We start from the raw sequence: 25,869 nt of genomic DNA, 5'->3' as shown, positions 1-25,869 counted from the left end.
CCTACTGAAGGTATTTTAGACTAAAATTTGCAGAACACAAAAGCTGTAACGGATTTCCAATGCCTAGCGGTACCAAAAATTATTAATATATATATATACTATATATATATATATATAGATATATATATCTATATATATATATATTAATATATAAATGTGGGAAGACTATCTCTAAAGACAAAGACTTAAAATGGGCAACATCTATAAATTTACAGTGGAACCTTATTTTCCACATAATACTCTACTGCTAAGTAAAGTATAAAACAATCTTTCAAACTTTATACTACTGTATTAATTTTGTAGTTCCACTACCTATCTTGCACTACATCCTTTAAAATCTATATCTATCACTACCAATAACTTACAGCGCCTGGACATTTGCAAAGATTCAACTACGCATGATTGACAAAAATTATTCTGTTGATTTTCGAGAAACAATCTATCTGATGAAAATTTTCTCTAATCAACATACTGTAATTTTTTCAAGCTTTCAACACTGTTGTGGAGCTACTGTCAAGCACCGAATTCCTACAAATCTACAATCAACGAAGTCAATAATTCCGTACCATACTCAGGAACGACTCCAGCATCGAGTTCTTGGCTGACTTCTTAGTGGCATTTTCTTTAAGCTTGGCCTGTTTTTTCTTTGCCTCCTTTCCTTTTTCTTGCGAACACGAAGATACGGGGTCAGCTCTCTCCTGAATGGCCCCCACAGAAACCACATGATATTTGCTGCTGTCTTTGCCTTCTATTTCAACATTATCAGTGTTACTTGAATCCTCACTACATGGCTTGGTAATTAGGAAAGCCCTGATATTTTCACTGCAGCTAACACTGCGTTCCCTGGATTCCGGAACAGAACGTTTCTCATTCGCTCTGGTGCGACCACGCTGATTTTCTACAGCAGCATCCGACATCTGTGTTTCATCCTTTCCTTCTTGGCTTCGGGTGTCTGTAACTGAGTTTCCAGCTATCTCCTTTTTCAGCGCAGAATTACCGGGAGAAGATGGCTCTGCAGAAATCTCTTTAACCTGACCGACAAGGACATTTTCAGGTTTGTGACTGATACTATTTGAAGCATCGCTGTCATCAGACTCTAGAGTAATCTGCGCTGATCCTTGATGGACACTGTCAATTGTATCCTTGGCAACAGCATTTACCCCAAGGGTATTAACTGGGATGGACATTGGACTCTGGAGTTTCTTTTGATGAATGGTGTCAGCATTGTCCTTTTCACTCTCATTCATTAAATCTCTATTCTGCTGCACTTTAGCATCTGTTTGGAAAGCTTCACTTCTGGTAAACCTGGCTGGGTTTGATGAACTTACCTCCTTTTCATCAGCATTCAGTCCTTCAGTAACATTACTACTTTTGTGATCAGTAATCAAAGAGAGCGAATCGTAATCACCGTCGCTTTCTAGTAACATATCCAACTCTTCCTGTTGACTTTCTGAAATATCTTGAATATCAGGAACAGCAAGATCAGACACAGTACCATCACAAGCTTCCTTGTCTTCACTATTCTTACTTTTAGGGACATGAACTGGGCTCATGTTGTAGCAGACAATTAAATCTTCCCAGGTCAGGTTGTCTTCATGATCAGTTAGAAGCATCAGATCCTCCGGATCGAAGCCATCTGCTTCTCTATTAAAATTATCAATTTCCTCATCAGTCTCATTCTGATCAACTGTCATAAGGTAGCTAGTGATTGCAGCAAAAACTTTCTCAGGGTGTGACGACTGAGACTCCTCTGGTTGAACTGGCAGGTTGCTATCTGAGCTCTCATCAAAGCTGCTTCCAAGGCCACTCTCTAAGCCTTCTACAGGGCTTTTGTCATCTTCACTATCACTATGACCACTATCTTGTATACTTTTCAGAATTGCTACTTGAAGCTTTTGCTTTTCTTTTAAGATATCTATATCTCTACTGTTCCATGATTCATGAGATCGTGCTTTGGATCTGTTCCTTCCTAGGGACTTAGACCTTTTCTCTGATGGTCGAAGATCCTCAGAAGTATAAGTAGATCGAGCAGCTCTTCTTTGTGAACCATCTGGGCCTCCAAAGAGTTCACTAAACTTGGGAGCACGTCTACTGGATAAACTTCGACTCCTTGGTATTTCAACTCTTAAGGTTTTGGAGCTAACATTTGCTTCTGCATCCTCATTACTGGCAAACCATTCACTCTCTCCTTCCCCTCCACCAGATCTAAAGCTATTAGCTGCTTTCTTTCCCTCTCTACCCCAATCTTTTACCATAATCTTACGCCTGATACTTTCCCAGCCTTGAGATGCTCTTTCCTTAACATTGTCATCGTTTAATGTGGAGTTTGCTTTAAACTCTGGCTTCCACCTGGTAGCTTTATCCTCAATACACTGTTGGACACTTTCCAACCCTCTGCTGAGCTTTGGGAGGCTACCCCAAGATGAACAGCCGGTACTGTTCTCTCTGCAATTTTTCCTCCCAGTCAGTTTGCCTATATGTTGTGGAGTACTTCCATAATTTTTAGACCCATTATATGGATATGTACAATTATAACTCGAATCTTCTTCCTTTAAATTATGCATGTTTCCTTTCATATAATCTTTAATATCAATAAGACTGCAGAAGCCTTTTTTAGATGCAACATTGCATCTGGATGAACTTCGAAACTCATCTAGACTCTTGATACTCTCATTGTAACTACCTCTGTTCAGGTTGACAGTTGGATATTCCCAACTGTCAAGACTTCTTAGGCTACCACTAAGGTGATCACCATCATAACTTTTTTCTTTACCAAGACTATTCATGCTTCCAATGGCACTGTCCCTTTCAAAACTATTGCTAGCGCTCTCCCTATATCCAGGAAGGCTATTGATACTACCTGAAATGTGTCTTCTGCCTTGCCTCATATAGCCTGACCTACTTCTAAAAACTTCCGTACTTTGTACGTTATCAACGGTAAGTTCCCCAATCTTATTACTAGAACAGTCATCTGATGTATCATATTCACTACATTCTTCTTTCAAACCCTTTGTCATGATAGAAGATCTTCTAGCAGTGTGGGTCTTTCTCTTCCTCAAAGCTCTGGCACTCTCCAGGTTTTTTAGAGGTTTGGCAGCAACAACAATTTTGCTGTTCCAGTAGGGGTTCCAAGAATTTCCAGGCACAGGGGAAGTTTCACTAACATCAGATTTACTGCCATGACAGTTGGAATTGCCACTTCTAGAACTTAGGCTGCTGATAGTTCTCAAGTTCTCATTAACGTAAAGGAAATTAGGGTCACTCCTGGTACTGCATCTGCTTCCTGGAAGACTATGCATACTGTTCCTTCTACTATTAGAAGAAAAATCCGTCCTGCTGCTACATCTGCTTCCCTGTAGACTATGCAGACTGTTCCTTCTACTACTTGAGTGCAAATCAGTCCTACTACTACAACTGCTTCCCGGAGAACTTAATATATTGGTGCTACTCCTGGAATGTGAAAAATCATTCCTCATACTACAAGGGGTTTCCTGGCCATGTAAGCTGTTCCTTCTCCCATTAGATTTGCTTCTCTGATGGTTGAAATGACGGTCACTGCTGGGACTTCTATTTTTACTGCTTCCAGATATCTGCAGACTTCCTCTTCTCTGGTTAAGCCTATTACTCTTGAAAATGGTAGTGCTGTCATCTGGACAACTTTGATTTGCCTTCTGCTTATTCATTTCACAGATAGCAGGAACTTTGGAAGAATTATTAGTGTTAATTCCTGTCTTACTTTTGATGCGCTTCCTACTCGTAACATTTTTCTTTATAACATCCCAACCTTCAGACTTTGAATCCTTGACATCTGTCAGGCCATCACTCTTATCACTGTCAGAATGAAGGGACGTTTGTAGTTTACCTTCAGCTTTTCCACTTACAACAGAAGGGTTATTTTTCACATTATTCCAAAGAGAGTTTTTCTTTGCGACTGCAATGCTATTTTGTTTCTTACTGCCATTGCCACGTGTTTTCAAAGATTGTCTTTCAAGCAAATAGTTACCATTCTGTTTTGCCTCTTTTCCATCAACTTGAGGATTTGTAGTAGTGGTAATCGATTTCTTACGGATAACTTTGCCACTGTTTGTTACTCTGCGAGATAAACTGTTGGCTGCAATAATGCCTGTGCCTAAATCCTTAACCTTTCTTATCTTGGGCTTGGCTCCAGAATGTACATCAGGGCTTTTTTCATCGTTTCCAATAATACACTTCACAGTATCATCAGAAACCTCCCTACATTTCTTATCTTTAGTTCTGACTGTCTTGTTTTTCATCTTGCTACTAGGAGCCTTTTTTGGCTGACAGTAACTGCTCTCTTGGCATTCTGCATATCTTCCACAGTCATTTGACTCTTCAGAATCACTTGGAGAAATGCATGTTTCTCTATTTTCTTCTGGATTTGATAAATGACATTTGTCTAGTTCCTTGGATGACATTTCATCGGAAAAATTCCCCGAATTATTATTATACTGTTCTTTAACAGTACTCTTGTAACTGACAGCCCCTTGAGAATGCTGGCGATTCAACAATGGATGTTTGACAGGACTTGCAGGGTAACTGCTGTTCACGTCACTCTCTTCGTCAGTGCTGTAGATTCGGTTGCGGTAACCATGACGGCAGTTGCTGCTACATTTTGAAGGAGTCAAGCGAGGGCTTGTTCTGATGGTATCCCAGATGTGGTGGCGCTTCCTTCTTCCTTCATTTGGTTCAAAGATTTCATCGGAATTTTCTCGGCTCAATTTTCCTGAGTTGCCAGATCTCACATTTCGGGTTCCTTTAAATGCTTTTGTACTTGAGGGGGAGGGCGAAGATACCGGTGAAAGCAAAGTTGGGGTGCACGCTTCAGATTCATCAGCACTGAGGTCAAACTTTGAAGGATTAAGAGTGAGCTGACTCACTGATACCAGATCCACTAATCGCATTCTTATGGTATGCTGATTAAACACAGTGTTAAATTAAGGCATCTTTTACATGCTAAGGCCCAAAGACTGTCCCGGGGACTGCCACTATGATTGTGTCCAGGAAGAGACACAATTCAACAACAAAGTAAAGTAGTCCTAATTTGAAAAGGCCTGTTCTGTAAACTGAAGACATATATCTGTAAGAGAAAAAGAAAAGTAAATGCAATCAAAATCGAAAACTGCCTATGCCCTATACTCCACTACGGTAACTATAGAAATCCAATTATTATATTGCCATAAAAGTAGCCGATATTCCCTGATCAGAAACATTTACACATTTTAACTAATTCTTGCAAAATTACTTTGAACAACCAGACATACAGCGTTAAAGTCTAACAAGTCAGAAGAGCAAAAACAAGGAAAATGTAAATACTGTAAAACAGGCGTTTCCAGCCACTCAATTGAAAAGTATGTAGGTTTTCTAAACTAATTTCCACCAATGAAGTGATTTTAGCACGTCACAAAAATTTTAGAATCCAACCTTAGAAGATTTAAAACGCATGAACTCACCCATATGGCCAAAACAAAAAACGAAATGACAAAGGACAATCACTCTACCGCAGACCAGGTCTCCGCAACGTGCTTCTCCCAGACCTGAACTCGAAGTTCTCAGCACAAAGCTTCAACTTCAACTGACGTGGCTTGAGATTTCCAGCGCCTGGAAAACCTCTAACCGCTGTCACGGAAGAGAAAGAAGTGCCGTTCTCTATCCGGGCGGGTGACTTCGCAACCTCTTCCAGGACAGAACCGGTTTCGCCCGATTGTCCTAAGATGGCTTCTCAGGAGATGATACCAGAAAAGTGCTTCGCTTCGTCCAAACCCTCGACTTCTATCGCTATGCCTCAGAGTGAAGTTAACCTTACCAAGCGTTTCCGACTAGTTATGAATAATAATTCGTCTATGTTTGTGTACCTTACTTGACAGGTTTCGTAGACTCTACAGAATAAAACCACTGAATAACATCCTGTTGATAAAATTATTTAAAAAGGGGAATCAATTAGTCTGCCTTCATTTCTTTCGTTCTCATAAATGATTACTTTTGAAAACTTTTGACGATAAAATCCACGAGCAGAAGCATCATTTAAACTGTTGACGATTGAAGACTCATCTAGGGTACTATATATACTATATATATGGAAGAAGAAGAAGAAGAAGAAGAAGAAAAAAAAAAAAAAAAAAAAAAAAAAAACCAGTAGGACGTCTCGCACGAAAACACTCTCTATTGGCGACCTTCCTCTTTACTGACGAGGGCGTACTTGAGCAAAGGAAGGTCACGTTGAAACACGGGTGTCAAGGACAAAAGTTATAAAAGGATTGTAAACAAAGACGCTTTTTTACATTTAGTTATACTGTAAATTTAAATACTACCAGTCTACACGGTTTCCTTATTTTATAAATATAGTACATAGTATAATATATAGTACGTAGTATAATATATATGTATATATATTTATATATAATATATGTATGTATGTGTGTATGTATTATGCATACACATGACCAGACCATTTCAAAACTATCTGATTCGTCCATAAAGAACTTAAGACAGCCATGGAGCCACAACACAAATTTGTCTTAGAACAATTTCTACTCCAAATCAGGCACACTATCAACATACGCTAATGCACGTTTTGCAACTATCGTATAATTTTTAATCGTTCCTTTCAATAGCATATACATTCCTTAATATACTCTACTTTGCCACTCTATTCCTTCTGTCATAACTTTTTTTTTTTTTTTGTGTGTGCGGGTCATGCATACCACATACAGCCTTCTCCCTTTACTTTCAACTTCTCGTGTACCATTCCAAAAACACTTGATCAAGACAGCCTCTTCCTTGTCTAAAACCCACAACGTTTTTCCTTTATCACTCCTCTCGTGTGTTTTACTTTCGTAATAAAAAAAAAAAAAAAACTACAAGACAACTCCCCTGGAATATCAGGCAATACTGGTCAACTACAATTATTACAGTAGTCTCTAACACCTTGCCCTGTATACAGAGAAATAACCATTCTTCTCTCCCATTCCTAAGAATCCTTTCTGTTATCCGAATCATACCCTACAAACTCTTAGTCAGCAACTATGTCACTATCACCACCATAGGACAAAATCACAACTGAAACCCCATCACCCTATGGTGCATTTCTGTTCTTCAGTCTCATAGCAGGGTTCTTGTCCTCAACAGTAAACAATCAATCCAAAAACTGTGAAAATTAAACTAAACTCTCCATCCCTTGCTCGATTCAGCTCTGCTTCTCTTCTATATTTTCCACATTCAACAAACTCAAAAGACTGATGTAAAAAGAACATGATTTCTGAACAAAGTAGCAAATGCTAGATCACAAAAGAGGCATCAAACCTGCACGTACGATCAAATAATAGAAAAGGCTCTTTGATAATAATAAAGACAAAGCATTATATTTTTCAAATCCACTTTCAAGTTAATAACAAATCAAGGAGCTAAATTAATAATAAAAAATTATAACAGGCATTTAAATTTAAATAAAAAATTACATTAAATCTTTTATATATATATATATATATATATATATATATATATATATATATGAATATATGAGGTGGGGATACCGCTGCATTTGTTAATGGTCAATACAAATATTCTTTATTTGTTACTTCTAAGACTATTTGGGCTTCATGACGAAAAATTTTAAAAGGAAAATCAGATCGGTTACGAGTATGATTCTCAGACTACATATGTAATGTGTATATGGATGTAATGTATAAAGATATTATAAATATATATATATATATATTATAATATATATATATATCTATATATAATATCATATATTCTACATTTTCTTGTTCAAACTGAGTATATCAGAGGTTGACAGACCTTTATATACAAAAACAGAAAGAGGGTCGGGGTTACAGTTTATCAATCTGGGTGTATGTTCTTTGAGCAAAAGAGACAAGGAAAGAGGATTGAGGTATAATCTAGGATGGAGATTTAAATTCCTTGTTGACGTGGCTTCAATAAAAATGGGCTCCAACAGATTCTTTATATATATATATATATTATATAATAATATATCTATATATATATATATATATATAGTGTGTGTGTGTGTGTGTGTGTGTGTGTGTGTGTGTGTGTGTGTGTGTGTGTGTGTGTGGGTGGGTTATTTAATATCTATCCACAGTGTCCTCTTCACATCATTATTTCTTCGTATTTTAGATACGGTTGTCACTGCGAAAAATAGATGAAAATAAAGAATCATTCAAAGAAATTCTGAATGTTGGATGACACTTGGACCCGCATACTAGATACCAGAACGAGGTGACGAGATATATATATATATATATATATATATATATATATATATATATATATATATATATATATATATATATATACACACACATATATATATGTGTGTGTGTGTGTGTGTCTGTGTGTGTGAGTGTGCGTGCGCGCCTAAAAAATCATAGTAGATGCACGCGACTTCATTACATAAGCGAATACCACAGGAAAATAATAGGCAGAAATCCAAGCGCTTTCGCTTTTACTAAGACATAGTCAATGCCTTAGTAAAGACGAAAGCGCTTGGATTTTGCCTATCATTTTCCTGTGGCATTGCATGCTTATATATATATATATATATATATATATATATATATATATATATATATGTAAATATAAAATACATATTTATATATATGCTGAGAGAGAGAGAGAGAGAGAGAGAGAGAGAGAGAGAGAGAGAGAGAGAGAGAGAGAGAGAGACTGGCTTATTTAATCGAGAACTTGTCTGGACTTGAAATGAGTGTATTTCGCGTACTTCTATCACCATTTGATAGATCCTTTACACATTTTGTTGTCTTAACGAAACTTGTAGGAATAAGAAAACATCTACACATTCATACATATTGGTTTCAGAAATGAAATTTGATTAGAATGTAACGACTACTTACTTGCTTACACATTCTGTATACATACGGGCAAATACATATACACTGGCGGAATTTACCCTATGATACTTATCATAAATGCGAAATTGAGTTTTCTGTATGGCGTATAATGCTGTATGCAACTCTCAGCCATGGCCCATAAAACTTTCAGCCACGAACCATGATACTTTCAGTCACGCCCCGGTGGTGGCCTGTGTTATTGGTACCTATAGCCGTGCCAGACGCACGAGCATGGCTAACTTTACCCCTAAATCAAATCAAAGCTACTGAGGCTAGAGGGCTGCAATTTGGTATGTTTAATGACTGGAGGGTGGGTGATCAACACAGAAATTTGCAGCCTCAGCAGTTTTTAAGATCTGAGGGCGAAGAGGAAAAAGTGCGGACGGACAGACAAAGCCATCTCTGTAGTTTTCTTTGAAAGAAAACTACAAACTTACTCTTTGGCTTTCTTCTTTCATCACTATGATGCGATGCACAGGTATCCCAAAATGGGGAATATTCTTAGAAGTGAAAATAGTCATGACTAAAGAAATCTTTCATTCCGAAACGCACTGGTTCACACAGAGTTACACTGAACTCAACGCAATGGGAAATACATCTTTATTTTATATATTTACTGTGAGAAAATATCATCAAATTTCCCAACAGCGTTCACAAGCTAGGTTGCCATATATGTCTCAGTTCGTCAACTGTTGACATGAACACATCATATTTCGTAAACTTTCTACGAAGAATATTCTATTATTCTATGTATGTGTGTGTGATAAAGGAGAGAGAGAGAGAGAGAGAGAGAGAGAGAGAGAGAGGATGAAAACAAATATCATACTGAACAAATAAGGGAATACCTGGCAGGCCCGTACCCAGTTTCTTTTATTTATTTATTTTTTTTTTTGGGGGGAAAGAGGTTCTTTTTCCTAAAAACTGGGCCTTTTCTCCTATAAAAGTCATTGCATATATAGGTATATATCATATTCCTATTATCATTCTTGTATTTCCTACTCCTAATGAATGGTGTTAGTTAAAAAATAAAAAAATAAAAACTTGCCAGAAAAGAAAAGATTGTTATTTATTACTTAGTAAGTACAGTTCAATGAAGAGAGTAGTCACAGAAAATATGGAGAAATTTTTTTTGGGGGGTGGGGGTTTCGTTCGAAACAACCGCTCCCCCCACCCCCCCAACACACACACACACACACACACACACACACACACACACACACACACACTCCAGAAGCCTGCCTGGGTTAATTATGTTTAAGTGCGTTTGCTTTGCTACTACGTCAGCCATGAAGCACAATAAATGAAGACACCAACCTAAAGAAACAAAACCAGGTTTCTTCAAGGGCTGTGATTTATTACTAATATAAACCTTCTTAATGAAATCGAACATTCACCTCTTACACTCCGATTACCACCAACTAACCAATTAACCATGAGAACTGATACGCCTAGCCACCTTGAACTGAGTAATCAGTGAGTCAAGCTAAGCAGATTACGGTAAATCACAAGTGAATTAAACACGAATCAGACACGTGTGCGCTGCTAATAGAATACACCCAGACAACTTATGATGGCCACCAAACAAACAAACAAGCAAACAAACACGTCCCTTCGCTTCAGCAAGACTTCCTTAATTAATTTTTTTTACATGACTTCAACAGAGCCAAGTACCTCAACTCCGCAAACGCTGCAGATCCTGCAACACACGACATGCAACGACAAGATTTCCTTCCAGGATCATGTATTCTGTTGCATCACACGCCACGTGCAATGATGACACACAAGATAAAAAAAAAAATCACACGGTCACACCTGGCTGGAGCTTCCATTAAAACTGGCGCCCGGAGACCCATCCCATCAATGCACGATGGACAACGAGTGTAAAACTTCATGTATGCACTGACTCCATCATCGAAAGTATATATATAGAAAAAAAAAGAAGGGCAGATACGTGCCACTTCCAACACTTCGTATTTAAGACTCAGTCAACACATCGGCGGGAGATATCTCTCCCCGATGGCTCTAAATCAAGTACAACAAGTCATGGTGAGGACTTGACCACTGTTACTGATCTAGTGAAACACCTCTAAGTCACAAGACAGCTTACAGTGCAATCATGAGGGAATTTCATGATTCAAATTGACTCTTCATTCATTACTGATACAGGAGTCGAAACTGAATTTAAAATGTTCACATCACGACTGCTACAGATGCTGTCTCTACAACAGCTCGGAATGTTGTATACTGCCTCAAACTAACTGCAAGCGCCTCAGCGGCGTGGTTGGTATGGTATTAACGTTCCACCTCGGAGGTCGCGGGTTCGATTCTCGGCCATTCCATTGAGGAGTGAGAGATGTGTATTTCTGGTGATAGAAGTTCACTCTCGACGTGGTTCGGAAGTCACGTAAAGCCGTTGGTCCCGTTGCTGAATAACCACTGGTTCCATGCAACGTAAAAACACCGTACAAGTACAAATCAAACTGACTGCTTTGTGACAGCATGACTTTAGTCGTAAAAAACCCGATGACACCGAAATAGCAAAAATAAATGAAACATAAAAGATAAAAAACTTTCACTGATAAAAAAAAAAATACACTACCCTAGATTATGGAATAATGTCTGGACTGGAATGGAAGATAGAATTTAGACCAAAGCCAAGCAATGGGAGCTATGAAGTCATTCAACACTGAAAGGAAAACAGAATAGTAAAGTTTGAAATATGTGGCACAGGAGGAAAACCTCGTAGTGGAAAGAGGGTGAAAAGAAAAATATATTTATAAAAATATCAACGTAGGTACAGTAAAAGGAATGAAAGGGGTTGCAGCTAGGGGCCGAAGAGACGCTGCAAAAACCCAAAGTAGCCTACAGTGCTCCTACGGGCCGGAGCAAAGTCTGAAGATATTTCGGTCTAGCACACTTTATATAATTTAAACTTCAGTCGAACCAGCCCTAGAAGAGCCGTTGTTAGGCTCAGTCATCTGGATAAACCAATCCTTAATAATAATAATAATAATAATAATAATAATAATAATAATAATAATAATAATAATAATAATAATAATAATAAACTGCAGTCGGAATGGGGCAGATCTCTGCCATATTTTCTCTGTTCTATGGATTTCCCCTTACAATATTGTTTTTTTACAGTTGTTCAGCCAAGCATTCATTTAAGTAGGTCTACCCACCGTACTCCTGACCTGTTTATAAGGGTATAAATCTACGGGATATATAGATTTAGGCCAAAGGCCCAGCGCTGGAACCTGTAAGGCGATTCAACGCTGAAAGGGAAATAAATGGTTATTATATTGTCACATGTAGTCCTTCGAAGTCAATATCATCTACAAGTTGAAGTATATTATATATATACAAACAAAACCAAGAACATGCATAGACAACTACAACAAACAGGGCCACCCAATTCTTTCCAACAGTGCCTCATTATCCCTTCCCTTAATCTAATGTTTCCATAAAGAACGGCGAATAAACACTTATATAGGTAACAAAGGCATCCTAAGATATATGATAAAAATATGCTATCAAAAATAATTTGTACGCGGATTTCCAACAGCGCACACACCACGACAAATCAAAAGTGCTGAAGTCTGATAATGTTTCTAATAAATAAACGAACGAAAGTCACGGGATGTATCCGGTGGCGCAAAGCGTCATTTCCTAAAAAAAAAAAAAAAAAAAAAAAAAAAAAAAATAGAGAGAGAGAGAGAGTGAGAGAGATATGAATTTCCGACGAGACAAAGGATTACATTCCCGGATACTTCGTATTACTACGATGACAAATAATTAAAATTGCATTTAAAATCTTTGCATTCAAAGCAACGTATTCGGAGGTACACAAAGTGAACGGCTTTGACATCAGCGATGGCGTTTAGCTCAAACGAAAGAGAGAGAGAGAGAGAGAGAGAGAGAGAGAGAGAGAGAGAGAGAGAGAGAGAGAGAGAGAGGCTTGACCATTGAGAGATGGCTCATTGATCTTTAATCCCAATATAATTTGTTCGTCGACATCGACACGCGTTTTCAACTCAGTGTTTGAACATAAAACTCTCAAAAATAAAAATAAGTACATGAGATGAATTATTCCCAAAGAACTGTATCCACTACGTCAGCAGTATTGCCGTTTAAAGAAAGACAAAACTTAATAAATTAAACTGGAATATTCTCCACTTACAAAAGAAGCATTTCATTTCATTTACCATGAAAAACTGCTATGCCATTTCGTTTGTAATGAAAGGCCAAATATCATCATAAGTCAATTATAAATAAATAAAGGTTTATTTTTGTATTTCACTTCTAACCATACATGATAATGCTGACCATAGTCCACAGATCCCAATAGAGCGCTATTGAGAGAGAGAGAGAGAGAGAGAGAGAGAGAGAGAGAGAGAGAGAGAGAGAGAGAGAGAGAGAGAGAGAGAGAGAGAATGTGTTACAGCAAAACCAATTCACATAATCCAATTATATGCTACCTACATCCACAGCGGTGCAGAAACCAATGAGAATGAAATATTATAACCCAGTCATTCGACGATAACTTCCAACTAATCACAAGTAATAAAAGGCTACTCGGCAACGTATTTAAAGCGAACAAATAATAATAATAATAATAATAATAATAATAATAATAATAATAATAATAATAATAATAATCTACCTATGAACTTCGCAGCACAATCCACATATAGGTAAAAACCATCATCGCAAATTAACAATTTCCTTTGGGCCTCCGCCTTTGGCTCATTCTGGCCTCTCACGTCTACTGGCTAACTCCTGAACACCTGACGTGACCTAAAAAGCCAGAACATCTGTTAACACTTGTTGATGCTAATGAAAATAAGCCGAACACCTGGCAGCGATAGGACAGGAATTTCGGGTCAGAACGAGGGGTCAGCTACGGTCCGTAGCTATTTCATTTTCTTAATAATCAGAGTAAAAATTAAGGCGAGACCTCAAAATGCTAAAGAGCGCCGCTTGGGCGATTTATTAAATTCTATAAATTTTCTTAATTAAAAAGAATGCTTAGCAGAGTTAGTAAAATTTCAAGAGAATATTCAGACTATAATATATACTGCATACATAAGGTAGTACGAGATGCCAGTCAAGCTAAAAGTCAAGATGTATAGCACAGTGATGAGACCAGTATTAATGTATGGATCGGAAACATGGACTCTAAGAAGAAATGATGAAGTAAAGCTTGAGAGAACAGAGATGAGAATGCTGAGGTGGATTATGGGAATATCGCTGCTTGAGAGATTGGAAAATGATGAGATAAAAAAAAGGGCAGGCTTAGTAAAGATTACAGAGTTGATGAGAGAGTCACGATAAAAATGGTATGGGCACGTGTTGAGGATGGATGACGAGGAGGGAGCGAAGAGGGCTTGGGAGGAACCTGATAAGAGGAAGAAGATCGAGAGGGAGACAGAGATTTGGATGGCGAGATAAAGTGAAGGAAGATGTGGAGAGAAGAGGTTTGGTGGAGGATGATGTCTTTGATAGATGGCAGTGGAGAAGGCGCATCAGGCTTCTGAAACAAACCTATCATTTTGTAATGTAAAACTTTGTAAACTTTTTACCATCTTGCCTCCAGGCTGAAAATTCAACATTGCTAACTTCTTGCCTACATATTAAAAAATCAACAAAGTTAATCAAGGAGAAAGATAAAACTTTCAGTCAAAAATGGACCAATAATTCAAAACCAAGATATAATCAAGTACTTAGGAAGCAATCGTAATAGGATCAAAATAACACGGGGTGTTTTTTCCTAGCAAGTGCGAAAGAACACAAGAATTGCGCTCAAACTCCATCAGTCTCCTCAGACGATGAGAGAACAAATCGATTCCTCGCAGAGGTTTCCTCAAGCTCTTTCGAGGCGAGGAAGGTGTTACGAAAAGACCCAATAATAACCAGAAGTTAATTGACTTCTCAATTGACGTTAATCTGGACCGAGAGTGGGATCGAATCCCAGCCAGCACCTGTTGCCTGACTACCTCATTTAATCTTCCTGGAGAGGAAATGAATGAATCATAATCCCTCCCTCTCTTCCACCCACCTCCCCCCCCCACCCCTTTTTACACTCTCTCTCTCTCTCTCTCTCTCTCTCTCTTCTCTCTCTCTGCCAAGAAAACCAAGCTCATTTATCTATTGAAACCTTAGCATGATGTGCCTCCAATATTGGAAGAAAAGTATTGCTTTTGCATAAATGCATTACTGCTGTGTTTCAGAAAATGGAAGTCAGAGATAACCAGGATAAAAATACTAAGGCCCTGATATGTAAATATATAAAACTATCTGTTTCATAATGATATAACCTCTTAAATAAATTGGATTAACACAGACTCCCATTGCAGTACAACATACCATGAAATGGGCACAATTTTCCGTGTCGAAAATGAAGACAATGGTTGCAGGTCCACAATAATATTGCATGTGAGTATATGGTCTTTAATAGGTATTAAAAGCTTTCGAACCTTGTACTAGGTTCATCTTGACTGAAGATGAAACTAGTACAAGGTTCGAAAGCTTTTAATATCCATCAAAGACCATATACTCACATGCAATATTATTGTGGACCTGCAACCATACCATGAAATGGTATGAAAGGTCTGACTTTTGCGTTTATTGACAAGGTATATAGCCAACCACCTGCTGAATAAGACGAGGATATCTACAAAATAAGAAAAGGAAAGAGGGAAATAAAATGCGCTATGAAACTTTACACTAGGATAGGCCTACGTGCTATTTTTAGCCAGCAAAGTCGTTCCTTATCGAGGCAATGCACACAAGCATCTGACGGGGGGTTGGCACAAGCAAGCATATCGGTTTAAAGTTTCACCTTCGATTAATATCACTTCTGGGAAAAAAAAATATTTCAGCGCCCATTAAAGCGCGATGTTACCGACGGGTATTCCGTTCTGGTCGTTGAAAAGTTACCGATATGATTATCATCAGACGTTATTTGTTTTGCTGGCATCAAAGAGCGATGCAGACGCCTGTCTATCACAAATGCGAGAGAGAGAGAGAGAGAGAGAGAGAGAGACCTTACAGACCTTACAGACCTTGCATCTTGTTCGGGTTGCCCCAGGTCCCTCAGTGTGAGGCACCTCTAATGTCTACCAGAGAGTTGCTAGTACATCTTCCGGTATATTTTGCATCTTCCAATCTTGGATGGTCTGGGATGCAGTTTAGATATTTGTCGAGCTTATTCTTAAACACATCTACGCTCACTCCTGATATATTCCTCAGATGAGCTGGCAACGCATTGAATAGACGCTGCATTATCGATGCTGGTGCGTTGTGGATTAATGTCCTGTGTGCTTTCCTTATTTTTCCTGGTATAGTTTTGGGCACTATTAATCTACCTCTGCTTGCTCTTTCTGATATTTTTAGTTCCATGATATTTTCTGCTATTCCTTCTATCTGTTTCCATGCCTGAATTATCATGTAGCGTTCTCTTCTCCTTTCTAGACTATATAATTTTAAGAATTGTAGTCTTTCCCAGTAGTCAAGGTCTTTAACTTCTTCTATTCTAGCTGTAAAGGACCTTTGTACACTCTCTATTTGTGCAATATCCTTTTGATAGTGTGGGTACCATATCATATTGCAATATTCAAGTGGACTACGAACATATGTTTTATAAAGCATAATCATGTGTTCAGCTTTTCTTGTTTTGAAGTGCCGTAACAACATTCCCATTTTTGCTTTACATTTTGCCAACAGAGTTGCTATTTGATCATTGCATAACATGTTCCTATTCATCATCACACCAAGGTCTTTAACTGCTTCCTTATTTGTGATTGTCTCATTAGTTAGGTCCCTTATATGCATATAGCTTTCTTTCTCTGTCTCCATAATTTATTGATTCAAATTTATCAGAGTTAAATACCATCCTATTTACCTCTGCCCAATCATATACTTTGTTAAGGTCTCTTTGTAGAGCGTTCCTATCTTCATCACAAGTAATTTCTCTACTTATTCTTGTGTCATCTGCGAAACTACTCACTACCGAATCCTTAACATTATTGTCTATGTCTTCAATCATAATAACAAACAGTATTGCAGCTAACACCGTACCTTGCGGCACACCGGATATTACCTTGGCTTCATCCGATTTCTCGTCGTTTGCAATAACTATCTGTTTTCTGTTGTGTAAAAATTCTTTTAACCATCTTCCTACTTTATCCACGATATTGTGTTTTCTAATTTTCTTCGCTAATATACTATGGTCTACTTTATCAAAAGCTTTTGCAAAGTCTAAATAAACCACATCTGTTTCATTTCCGCTTTTCATATTTTTGAATATGTTCTCACGGTGGACTAACAGTTGGGTTTGTGTACTTTTTCCGGGTACAAAACCATGTTGTCCTTTATTAAACAAATTATTTTTTATTAAATGTTTCATAATATTTTTCTTCATTACCCTTTCATACACTTTCATAATATGTGATGTTAGACTCACAGGCCTATAATTACTTGCCTCTAGTCTTGATCCACTTTTGAAAGTAGGGGTAATATATGCTAATTTGTGCTCATCATAAATCTTGCCTGTATCTACACTTTGTCTTAATAATATTGCAAGTGGCTTTGCGATAGAATGAACTACTTTCTTTAACAAAATAGCAGGAATTCCATCAGGCCCTGCAGCAGCTCCATTTTTAATTTCATTAATAGCCTGCACAATATCAGCTTCATTAATATCTATGTCAGCTAAATAGAGAGAGAGAGAGAATCTCAACCTCAATGATTAAACGGTGGGGTAGGTTTGTGCGTCCGGAAGACTTTTTGTTTAATTTCTATTTTTTAAATTCTGGTGTCAAATTCTTATGTTATGTGAAAACTCATGACTAAGCTACATTGCATTTCAACCAACTTTTCCATATTTTAAGTAAACATCATCATACTAATTACAGTAAATATTTCATAGTACAGTTGAATAATAAGACGTCGCAGAATGCAAGTATGCCACGTTACAATAAGACACTAACACACATATTGTATAGTACATGAATTCTTATCACATGACCGTGATTCATGTACATGCATTAAGCTACAAATGTCCTTTAATATCCAATTCGCTCTACCTCGGAGTTAATATATTTTCATATAAGTTAACCGAACGTTCGAATCCACGGGAGGACGAAATAATTATCAACTAAAAAATTCCCCTTCGGTTAACACATGAAAATATATCAATTCCGAGGTAGAGCGAATTAGATATTAAAGGACATTTGTAGCTTAATGCATTATGTAGTACATATATATGTATAAATGCAGGATGTACTTTCTGACGTTACAAGGTTTATAATATATATATATATATATATATATATATATATATATATATATATATATATATATATATATATATATATATATATATATATATATATATATATGGTTTCCCTTTAAAAATTGTACGTATTTTAAGAAGAGTAATCCTTTTACAAATAGGGTGTCCTTTTTGTATGTGTATATATATAAATATATATATATTATATATATATATATATATATATATATATATATAAATAAATATATATATATATATATATATAATATATATATATATATAAAGGAAACAGGACATAAAATAGTTATGTACCGTCACACCTGAAACGCACAAACGAATCCGCTTCAAGAGCAAATGTACAAATCAATATGCTCGAATGCAATACTGAACAATGAACCCGCATATTTTCTCGTCACTCACAACAGTTAAGAATGAAACAATACTCAAAGAACGTCCTTAATCATTTTGTTCTTGCGACGGGCCGTCTTTTAAAGGCGACGGCGTTTCAAGAAATAAACGAATAAAAAATGGTGGCCTTTGTAGTTGGTACCTGTAGCACTGCCAGAAGTACGGTTAAGGCTAACTTTAACATTAAGTAAAATAAAAACTACAAAGGCTAGAGGGCTGCAATTTGGTCTGTTTGATGACTGGAGGGTGGACGATCAACATACCAATTCGCAGCCCTCTAGCCTCACAAGGTTTTAAAATCTGAAGGAGGACGGACATACAGTCGTTTTCTTTTACAGAACGCTAATATGAATCCGTAGGTACGTATTCTCCTTGGAACAAATAAACAAGTTGGATATCATCAGAATTTCACGGGTTGGTTCTAGACGAATTTACGGATATAGATGTTTGCGTGATCTTGCTGAGAAACTGAGACAAGGATAGTAACAATATACAAGGCTTCCTTGCAGAAGTTACAGCCAAACGGGCCCTTATAGCTCTGCGATCAACCTATTACAAAAAAACCACTACATTAACCCAATTGCAAAAAGTATGCGTTACAGCCTTCGGTGTGCTACTTTGGTTTGGAATCTACACGTCACCTCCGATGTGATAGTACTAAACATGGCGGAAGCTCAATGGGACGCCGTGTTAGTACTAACCCCTTGGGATCAAATTATTTATACACACACATTTCTATATATAATGTGGTCGACAAATTATATTAACGATATCTTTGATCCTCGACGGGCTAGTACTAACACGGCGTTCCGCTGAGCTTCCGCCATGTTTAGTACTAGCGCCACGGAGGTGACGACTGACGAGTAGCTCGGCCAAAGCAATAACGAGTTCGGAATGATAAAGCATAATAATGGACAGTACAGCGTCAAGTAGAATGAGTATGCAGGAGAGGAGTAAGAAAGTAGATAAGGCGCAAAGATATAAATAAGGATTGAGGAAGCAAACACGACGTCCTACTCAAACCCGCAGCGTTTTTATCAAATACAACTCTGATCCTATTACCGTGACGTCAACGTGGTTGGTTCGGCGTATTCAACCCAGAGAGAGAGAGAGAGAGAGAGAGAGAGAGAGAGAGAGAGAGAGAGAGAGAGAGAGAGAGAATGTCAGTTATTTACTACACTTAGGGCCTCAAGGGTAGCCATTTAGAGTGTCTTTATTGACTGCATTTATATATTCTTGTATCATTTAGTATGTATTCCTTATTAATATTACCAGTACAGAACAAGGACGTACAGATATTTCAGTGATGCAGAACTGCACTCAAATCAGTAAATACATTAGGAGCTAATATATATATATATATATATATATATATATATATATATATATAATATATATATATATATATATTCAAAAAATGCTTTTAAGTTATGAATGTCACCTTGGGTCGAAAATTCACAACAATAAAAATAAAAATAAAAATAAAAATACAATATTCACCTTCTGTGGAAAAAAAAGAACTATTTTAAGCGATTACAAAATTAGAATGAACAAAGAGGTCGTTATTCACTCCCATCTTTCTGTAGCAACGAAGAGAAAGAGGCTCCTTGTTTGCAGGCCACAAACGACATGCAAGATTTACTGCACACTCACAGGAGGCCATCAAATCGCCCGCATGGCCTCCAGAGTGCCAAATCTGCATGCCTACAGAAAACGTCAACAAATTGTACTCAATCACTGAAAACAACATAACTACATCTACAAGATTTACAACGAAGTTTTTTTTTTTTTTTTTTTTTTTTTTTGAGAGAGAGAAGAGAGTGAGAGAGTGATGGGGGGGGGGGGGGGGGGGGTGGGGGGGGGGGGGGGGGGGGGGGGGGGGGGAAATACGTGCGCTTACTTCGTCTTTGAATGCACACGGCATTACACACAACTGCATCTGATTACATTTGAAGGTCACTGAGATGGGAAAATAGAAGTCTTTTTCATAAGACTGGCAGAACTTGAGTACGGTTCAAGTTAGATAGCTGCTGGTTTCAGTTCAACTATCTCTACACAAGCGAAAGGCAGCCATGTTTCCCCTTTTTAAAAGCAATAAATAATATGAACCCGTTAAGCGTTACTTGAACTTATAACACGATTTGCTATAGTAGATTCACATCAACCGTGCATTTGATGTCTAGGCCAGTTCCTTACGACGCTCCTGATTGAAAGACGTATCACTCAATAGAGGTGGAACTGATCCTACACATGTGAACTCTCGAGAGAGACCGGGAGTTTCCAGCCCTGTGATTGGCTTATCAACAGCCAATCAGGAGCGTCGTAAGGGACTGGCCTAGACATCAAATGCACTGTTGATGTGAATCTACTATAGTACTGTCTGAGTGGCAACTTGTCCGACTATAGTGGTGAGTGACAAGTACCTCAGGTATTTTTCAGATCAGGAACCCTGGAAAAATGCAAAAAACGTATGCATAACAATATAAGGATATTTTAAGAGGCCAACCGAGAATCTTTACCTACGAGTTTTAAAAGCCAAAATCACGCGTCCATAACTCTTAAGTATATGCGTAGGCTTGATTCTTATATTTGTTCATTCCGTTATTCTGCAAAAAAAAAAAAAAAAAAAAAAAAAAAAAAAAAAAAAATCACCCACACACGTGAAAGTATGGGAAGGGAAGATGAATACCATTTTAGCAAATGCGTCTATTTGCTTGCTTGCTTGTTTTCCAGCGAGTTTACAATGCTACTAAACAGAAAATAAATCGAAAACAGGACTGTGAAACTTCCAACCCAATACGGGAGCAAAGCGACACATGCCATGTCTCTCAGCCAGGACGAAAATAATTGACTGCATGAGAAGACTTCAATAAGTGGGGGAGATGCGCGAGAGGAATGCAGGAAAGACAAGGATCACGGATTTAGACTAAAACAGATGAAAAGACGGGTCGGTGATTAAGGTCAATAGTTACCTTCATCCTTCAGTAAATTAGTTTTGCCTGTTTCAATACGTTTGGAAGATGAGGGTGGCAGTATTTCACGAAATACTCTGCTCGGATACAAAAAAAAAAAAAAAAAAAAAAAAAAAAAAAAAAAAAAAAAAAAACAAAAAAAAAAAAAAAAAAACCTCAGCGTTTTTAAATATTACTCTACTAGAAGTCCTCGGATACTGAGAGAGAGAGAGAGAGAGAGAGAGAGAGAGAGAGAGAGAGAGAGAGAGAGAGAGCATATACTTATCTAACTCCACAAGGGTAGACCTTCCACAAGGGAATTAGTATAACCTTTGGGATTTCCAATGTGGGAATGGAATGGAATATGAAATTCAGGCCAGGGCCTAGCGCTGGGACCTTCAAATCATTCATTGGAAAAAAAAAAAAAAGTTATTCAGTGGAGAAAAAAAAAATCCAATTGTGCATGATGTGAACAGCGTCACATAAAGCGTCACCGCTTTATGTGACGCTTTTCGGGGGCTGCGATGCTTTGCAATAAATATTATTAATCTAGCGTTCGGTCTTCCGTACAATGCTCGTTGTGATTTCATAGTGTGAGCGGATTTCCGATACTCGTTACTAACGAGAGGGAGTGTGCTCTTTCCTCTGCCATGTTTGCCAGTTTATAATTATGCTTTGGACACCTAATACATGGTGTATCCGCATACATATTTGTTGGCGCATATATATTTCGTCCATGTACGCAAATCAGCTCGCCAAAATGGGGCGGAGGCTTGAAAAAAATATATACTTAGTTGAGGTTGCCACAGCATTCATTTCTCGTACTGCTCACAGTGATGGGATGGGTTAAAAATCTCTCACATATTATATATATAAAATTCTCCCGAGTGTAAGCAAGCTGTCGAAGATTTAGAGGAGACCACAAGAATTAATCTATTGATCACGAAACATCCATCCTCTACCTGATGACAAAGGGAGCGATGACAAAGAATTAACATTAAAAGAGACCCTCTCTCCATCATAACATCGGTTGGTCCACTTTAATTCCAGTATCATTATTGAGTTGCGAACTATTTCCTCCATTATCAGGCTCCGCTATGTCCTGGTGACGCCCTCCACCAAAGCAAAGCAAAGCAATGCAAAGCAAGAAACAAAAACAGAGCAACAACGAAAAAGAGCAAACCATTTCAGAGCGAGCACATGAATACATCGCTATGCAAGGATGAGGAGTGGTAATCTTAACCGGCTGAGGGGAGAGACGGGAAAGGGGGTTGGGGGAAGGAGAACAAGGGGGGAGGTGGCAGGGAGGGAGGGAGATGGAAGGGGGGAGAGGGTAACCCTCCTTCAACCAGCAGTCAGCCACCAGCTGTAGGGCAATATATATACAGTTACAGGTTTCATCCTCAAAGTGACTTGACATGACATCATTCCAGTACTGAACTGGCGCATATACCAAAGTCCTAGAAACCTCAGCAGAGGAAGGAACATTGCTACGGAAGAGTTCAAATACACGATGTCGCTTTTTCATAGCACAAATCTGGATACTTAAAATGATGATTAACATAAGTGTCGTTGTAATAAACATTGCGGAAGGAAAGATTATTATTATTATTATTATTATTATTTAAAAACTAAATATGACGATAATCATTATTATTTAAAACAAAACATTCATAAGGACCAATAAAGACAAAATAAAGAGGACAAACCAACGAGTGAAGGTGAGTTTCAGGACAAACAAATTTTATAATCCAGCAGCTGCAATGGAAGTGCATGACCTTTCAATGATTAAAGTCTCTCACTAATTCATAAACGTTGTCATCAACAACACCATCACCGAGACAATTCCAGTTTTCCAGTTAACGGGTAAGGAGTCCCTCGGTACTGGACTCGGTACTGGAAAGGGTCAAGGTGGCGTCTCAGCAAAATGTAGATATAAACCGATTAATTAACAAGCGAGTAGGACGCACTTTCTAGACAAAAGACGTAATTCCCTCAAGCAAGAACATAATTCAACACAGTTGAATGAAAAAAAAAATTTAAGAGCGAGTTTCCTCGGGAAATTTGATCTCACGAAATACCAAGAAATTATACTTCTGAGTTGAGGTTTTTCTGCAAATTATGTAACAAAAGGATGTGGTTGAAGCTAAATCAATCCTTTAGTGGCCTCAAAAGCGTTTGATATCAGAGAGAGAGAGAGAGAGAGAGAGAGAGAGAGAGATTGCGTGCTTGGGGTCTTGAGTAACTTAAGCCAGTAGTTACCTCAAGGCAACACTTGGAAAACCCTCAAGAAGAAAATAATAAAGCTGAAAAATCCACAATGTCTCGAAATGAAACCGTGATAACTTATTACTGATACTGAATCTCAAGAGCGAAAAAGCCCCAAAATGATGCTGCGATTACAAATGTATAAAAATGAAAAAAATAATGAAAAAAAAATCCTAAGAATACAGAAATAAAGAGTACGAAAATATCTATGGAAGAATATACTACAATTACATTAAATACATGATTCCACAAGAAAAATGAACCAAATGAATAAATTAGACATAAAAATGTAAGGAAATGACTAACCCAGTCACCACCACGAGAAAGGAAAAATATTCACACGAACAAAGAAATAAATCAACACAGACCCTGGCAGATCTAGCATTTAATCACACGAATTAATGCCCATAAAAAGAAAAAAGAAAAAAGAAAAAAAAACGAACTTACCCAAGTGGATTTAGCGTTGATGATACGCGTCTTGGACTTGGGCGTCCAAGTTTGTTTCTTGGGGAAGTGCAAGTGAGGCATACCGACGGAGGAGGAGGAGCTGTTGGCGCTCGAAAAGGCACTGAACAGCTGGGGGAGGATCCCTGGGAGTGAGGACACACACACAGACAAACATTCAGAGGGACGACATGACACGTGACGTGGTTACAAAGGAACAATACAGGTACAAGGACAATGCTTATAGGTTGAGGAAGGTGGTGGGCACATGAAAAGACTGAAAGATAGTGTTGGGGAAAGGCAGATGCCAAATGTTTCACTTGGGACTGAACTTGTCGCAAGGGAACGGACGGGGAATGGTTTGAAAAAGTTTAATATACTCACTAAAGACGTCAAATAAAATGACCGGAATAAATATAGGCCTAAAACGTGAATGCAAAATGTATATGAACAACTTACTAATAATTATAGTAGTGTAATACGGGGAAATTGACATATATCGGAGAACTGTGTACAAAAGTGGAACAAAAAGACTATGACACCCGGTAGAACTGACAAGGCACCAAGGGGGTTCCGTGCAGGAAACAATGACACAAAGAGCTTATTGGGGAAAAGGGGAAATTACAGCGTTAAGGATAAACTGTATTTGGCAAGGGGAAAACAAAGGAAAATGAGTAAACGGAAATTGTAAGCGATAATGACAAAACTAGTTAAAAAGATGGGGAGGGGAGAACGTACAGAGAAGTGTATACCAGTTACACGCGAGGGGGGATCTCTAACGTGCCATATCACTAGCTATTGTGGCTGTTTGCAGGCCTATCTACTGACAGCAAAGGGCAATGTCCTTGTAATCCTAAAATCTGTATAACAAATCATATACTGAAAGCGTTATAATACATGATATAGCCTCTCAAAGATTATACAATGTTCACAAGATTAACTTGTAGCTGGCATGCAAAAAAATAAACGTCAAATAATTAAAATGAAAGAATCTGTAGTGTAAATTCTCAACGGATGTAACTAATGTACCTCAAACTGGTCAATGAAATTATGTAACGGTGTGCTACAGTGGAGGACTTGAGTTTAAAGACACTGAATATATGACATGCTTATGTAATCATTCAGGTGTGGGATTTCAGGATCCGTGTATTGGTTATATAGATTTTAACTGAGACTGTAAGTGTGGGTGTACGAGTGTGTTAATTAAATGCTGAAGGGCGGGGAAAAGACCTGGAGTCATGTCTGTGGGGTATCTGAAGGGCACGACGCTTGAGAATCACTGGACTGCAGATCTTGTTGGTGAGCAGAGGGCTTCACAAGACGACTTCATGCAAGGGCCACTGTAGCAAACTTTCTAGGTCTCTCGATGAAGACTTCAGGATATGACTTCAAAGGAAAGCTGCTAAGAAGGATCCTCAGGAGAACCCCCAGATGAGGTCTCCTAGAAAGGACTTCTGGAGAAGACGTCAGCGGAAGTCGCGCCGTGTGACCTCTTTCCACAGAACAACGCAAGAGGGGTCCTTCTCGTAATCTTCGAGACGGCAATGCAAAGTTATTTCTTACCACCACTGGGCACAGGTTGAGCTGCACAGCATGTAACTCAACG

At 38.0% G+C, this 25,869-nt stretch overlaps 1 protein-coding gene across 29 annotated transcripts in view; it reads right to left on the bottom strand.

Annotated features, from left to right (window-relative positions):
* The window catches only part of LOC135210852 (uncharacterized), a 741,193-nt gene that overhangs the window by 199,197 nt on the left and 516,127 nt on the right, over positions 1-25,869 (bottom strand). For 18 of the 29 annotated variants that reach the window (XR_010313584.1, XR_010313585.1, XM_064243728.1 and 15 more), the window contains exons 1-2: positions 5,472-5,673; positions 567-5,098 (exon numbers count right to left, since the gene is read on the bottom strand). The exons of 10 other annotated variants lie outside the window; for them this stretch is intronic. Coding sequence is in view for 17 of the 19 variants with exons in the window: in XM_064243728.1 (XP_064099798.1) it covers positions 567-4,922 (4,356 nt within the window). In the remaining 2 variants the exon portion in view is untranslated. Of the gene's footprint in view, positions 1-566; positions 5,099-5,471; positions 5,674-25,869 lie in introns of those variants that run through there. One more of the 29 variants, XM_064243726.1, reaches the window with a different exon arrangement.

Source organism: Macrobrachium nipponense, chromosome 4, assembly GCF_015104395.2.
Source record: "Macrobrachium nipponense isolate FS-2020 chromosome 4, ASM1510439v2, whole genome shotgun sequence".
Classification (NCBI taxonomy): domain Eukaryota; kingdom Metazoa; phylum Arthropoda; class Malacostraca; order Decapoda; family Palaemonidae; genus Macrobrachium; species Macrobrachium nipponense.
The sequence above is the reverse complement of the archived record's forward strand: the minus strand, read 5'-3'. Positions and strand labels throughout refer to the sequence as shown.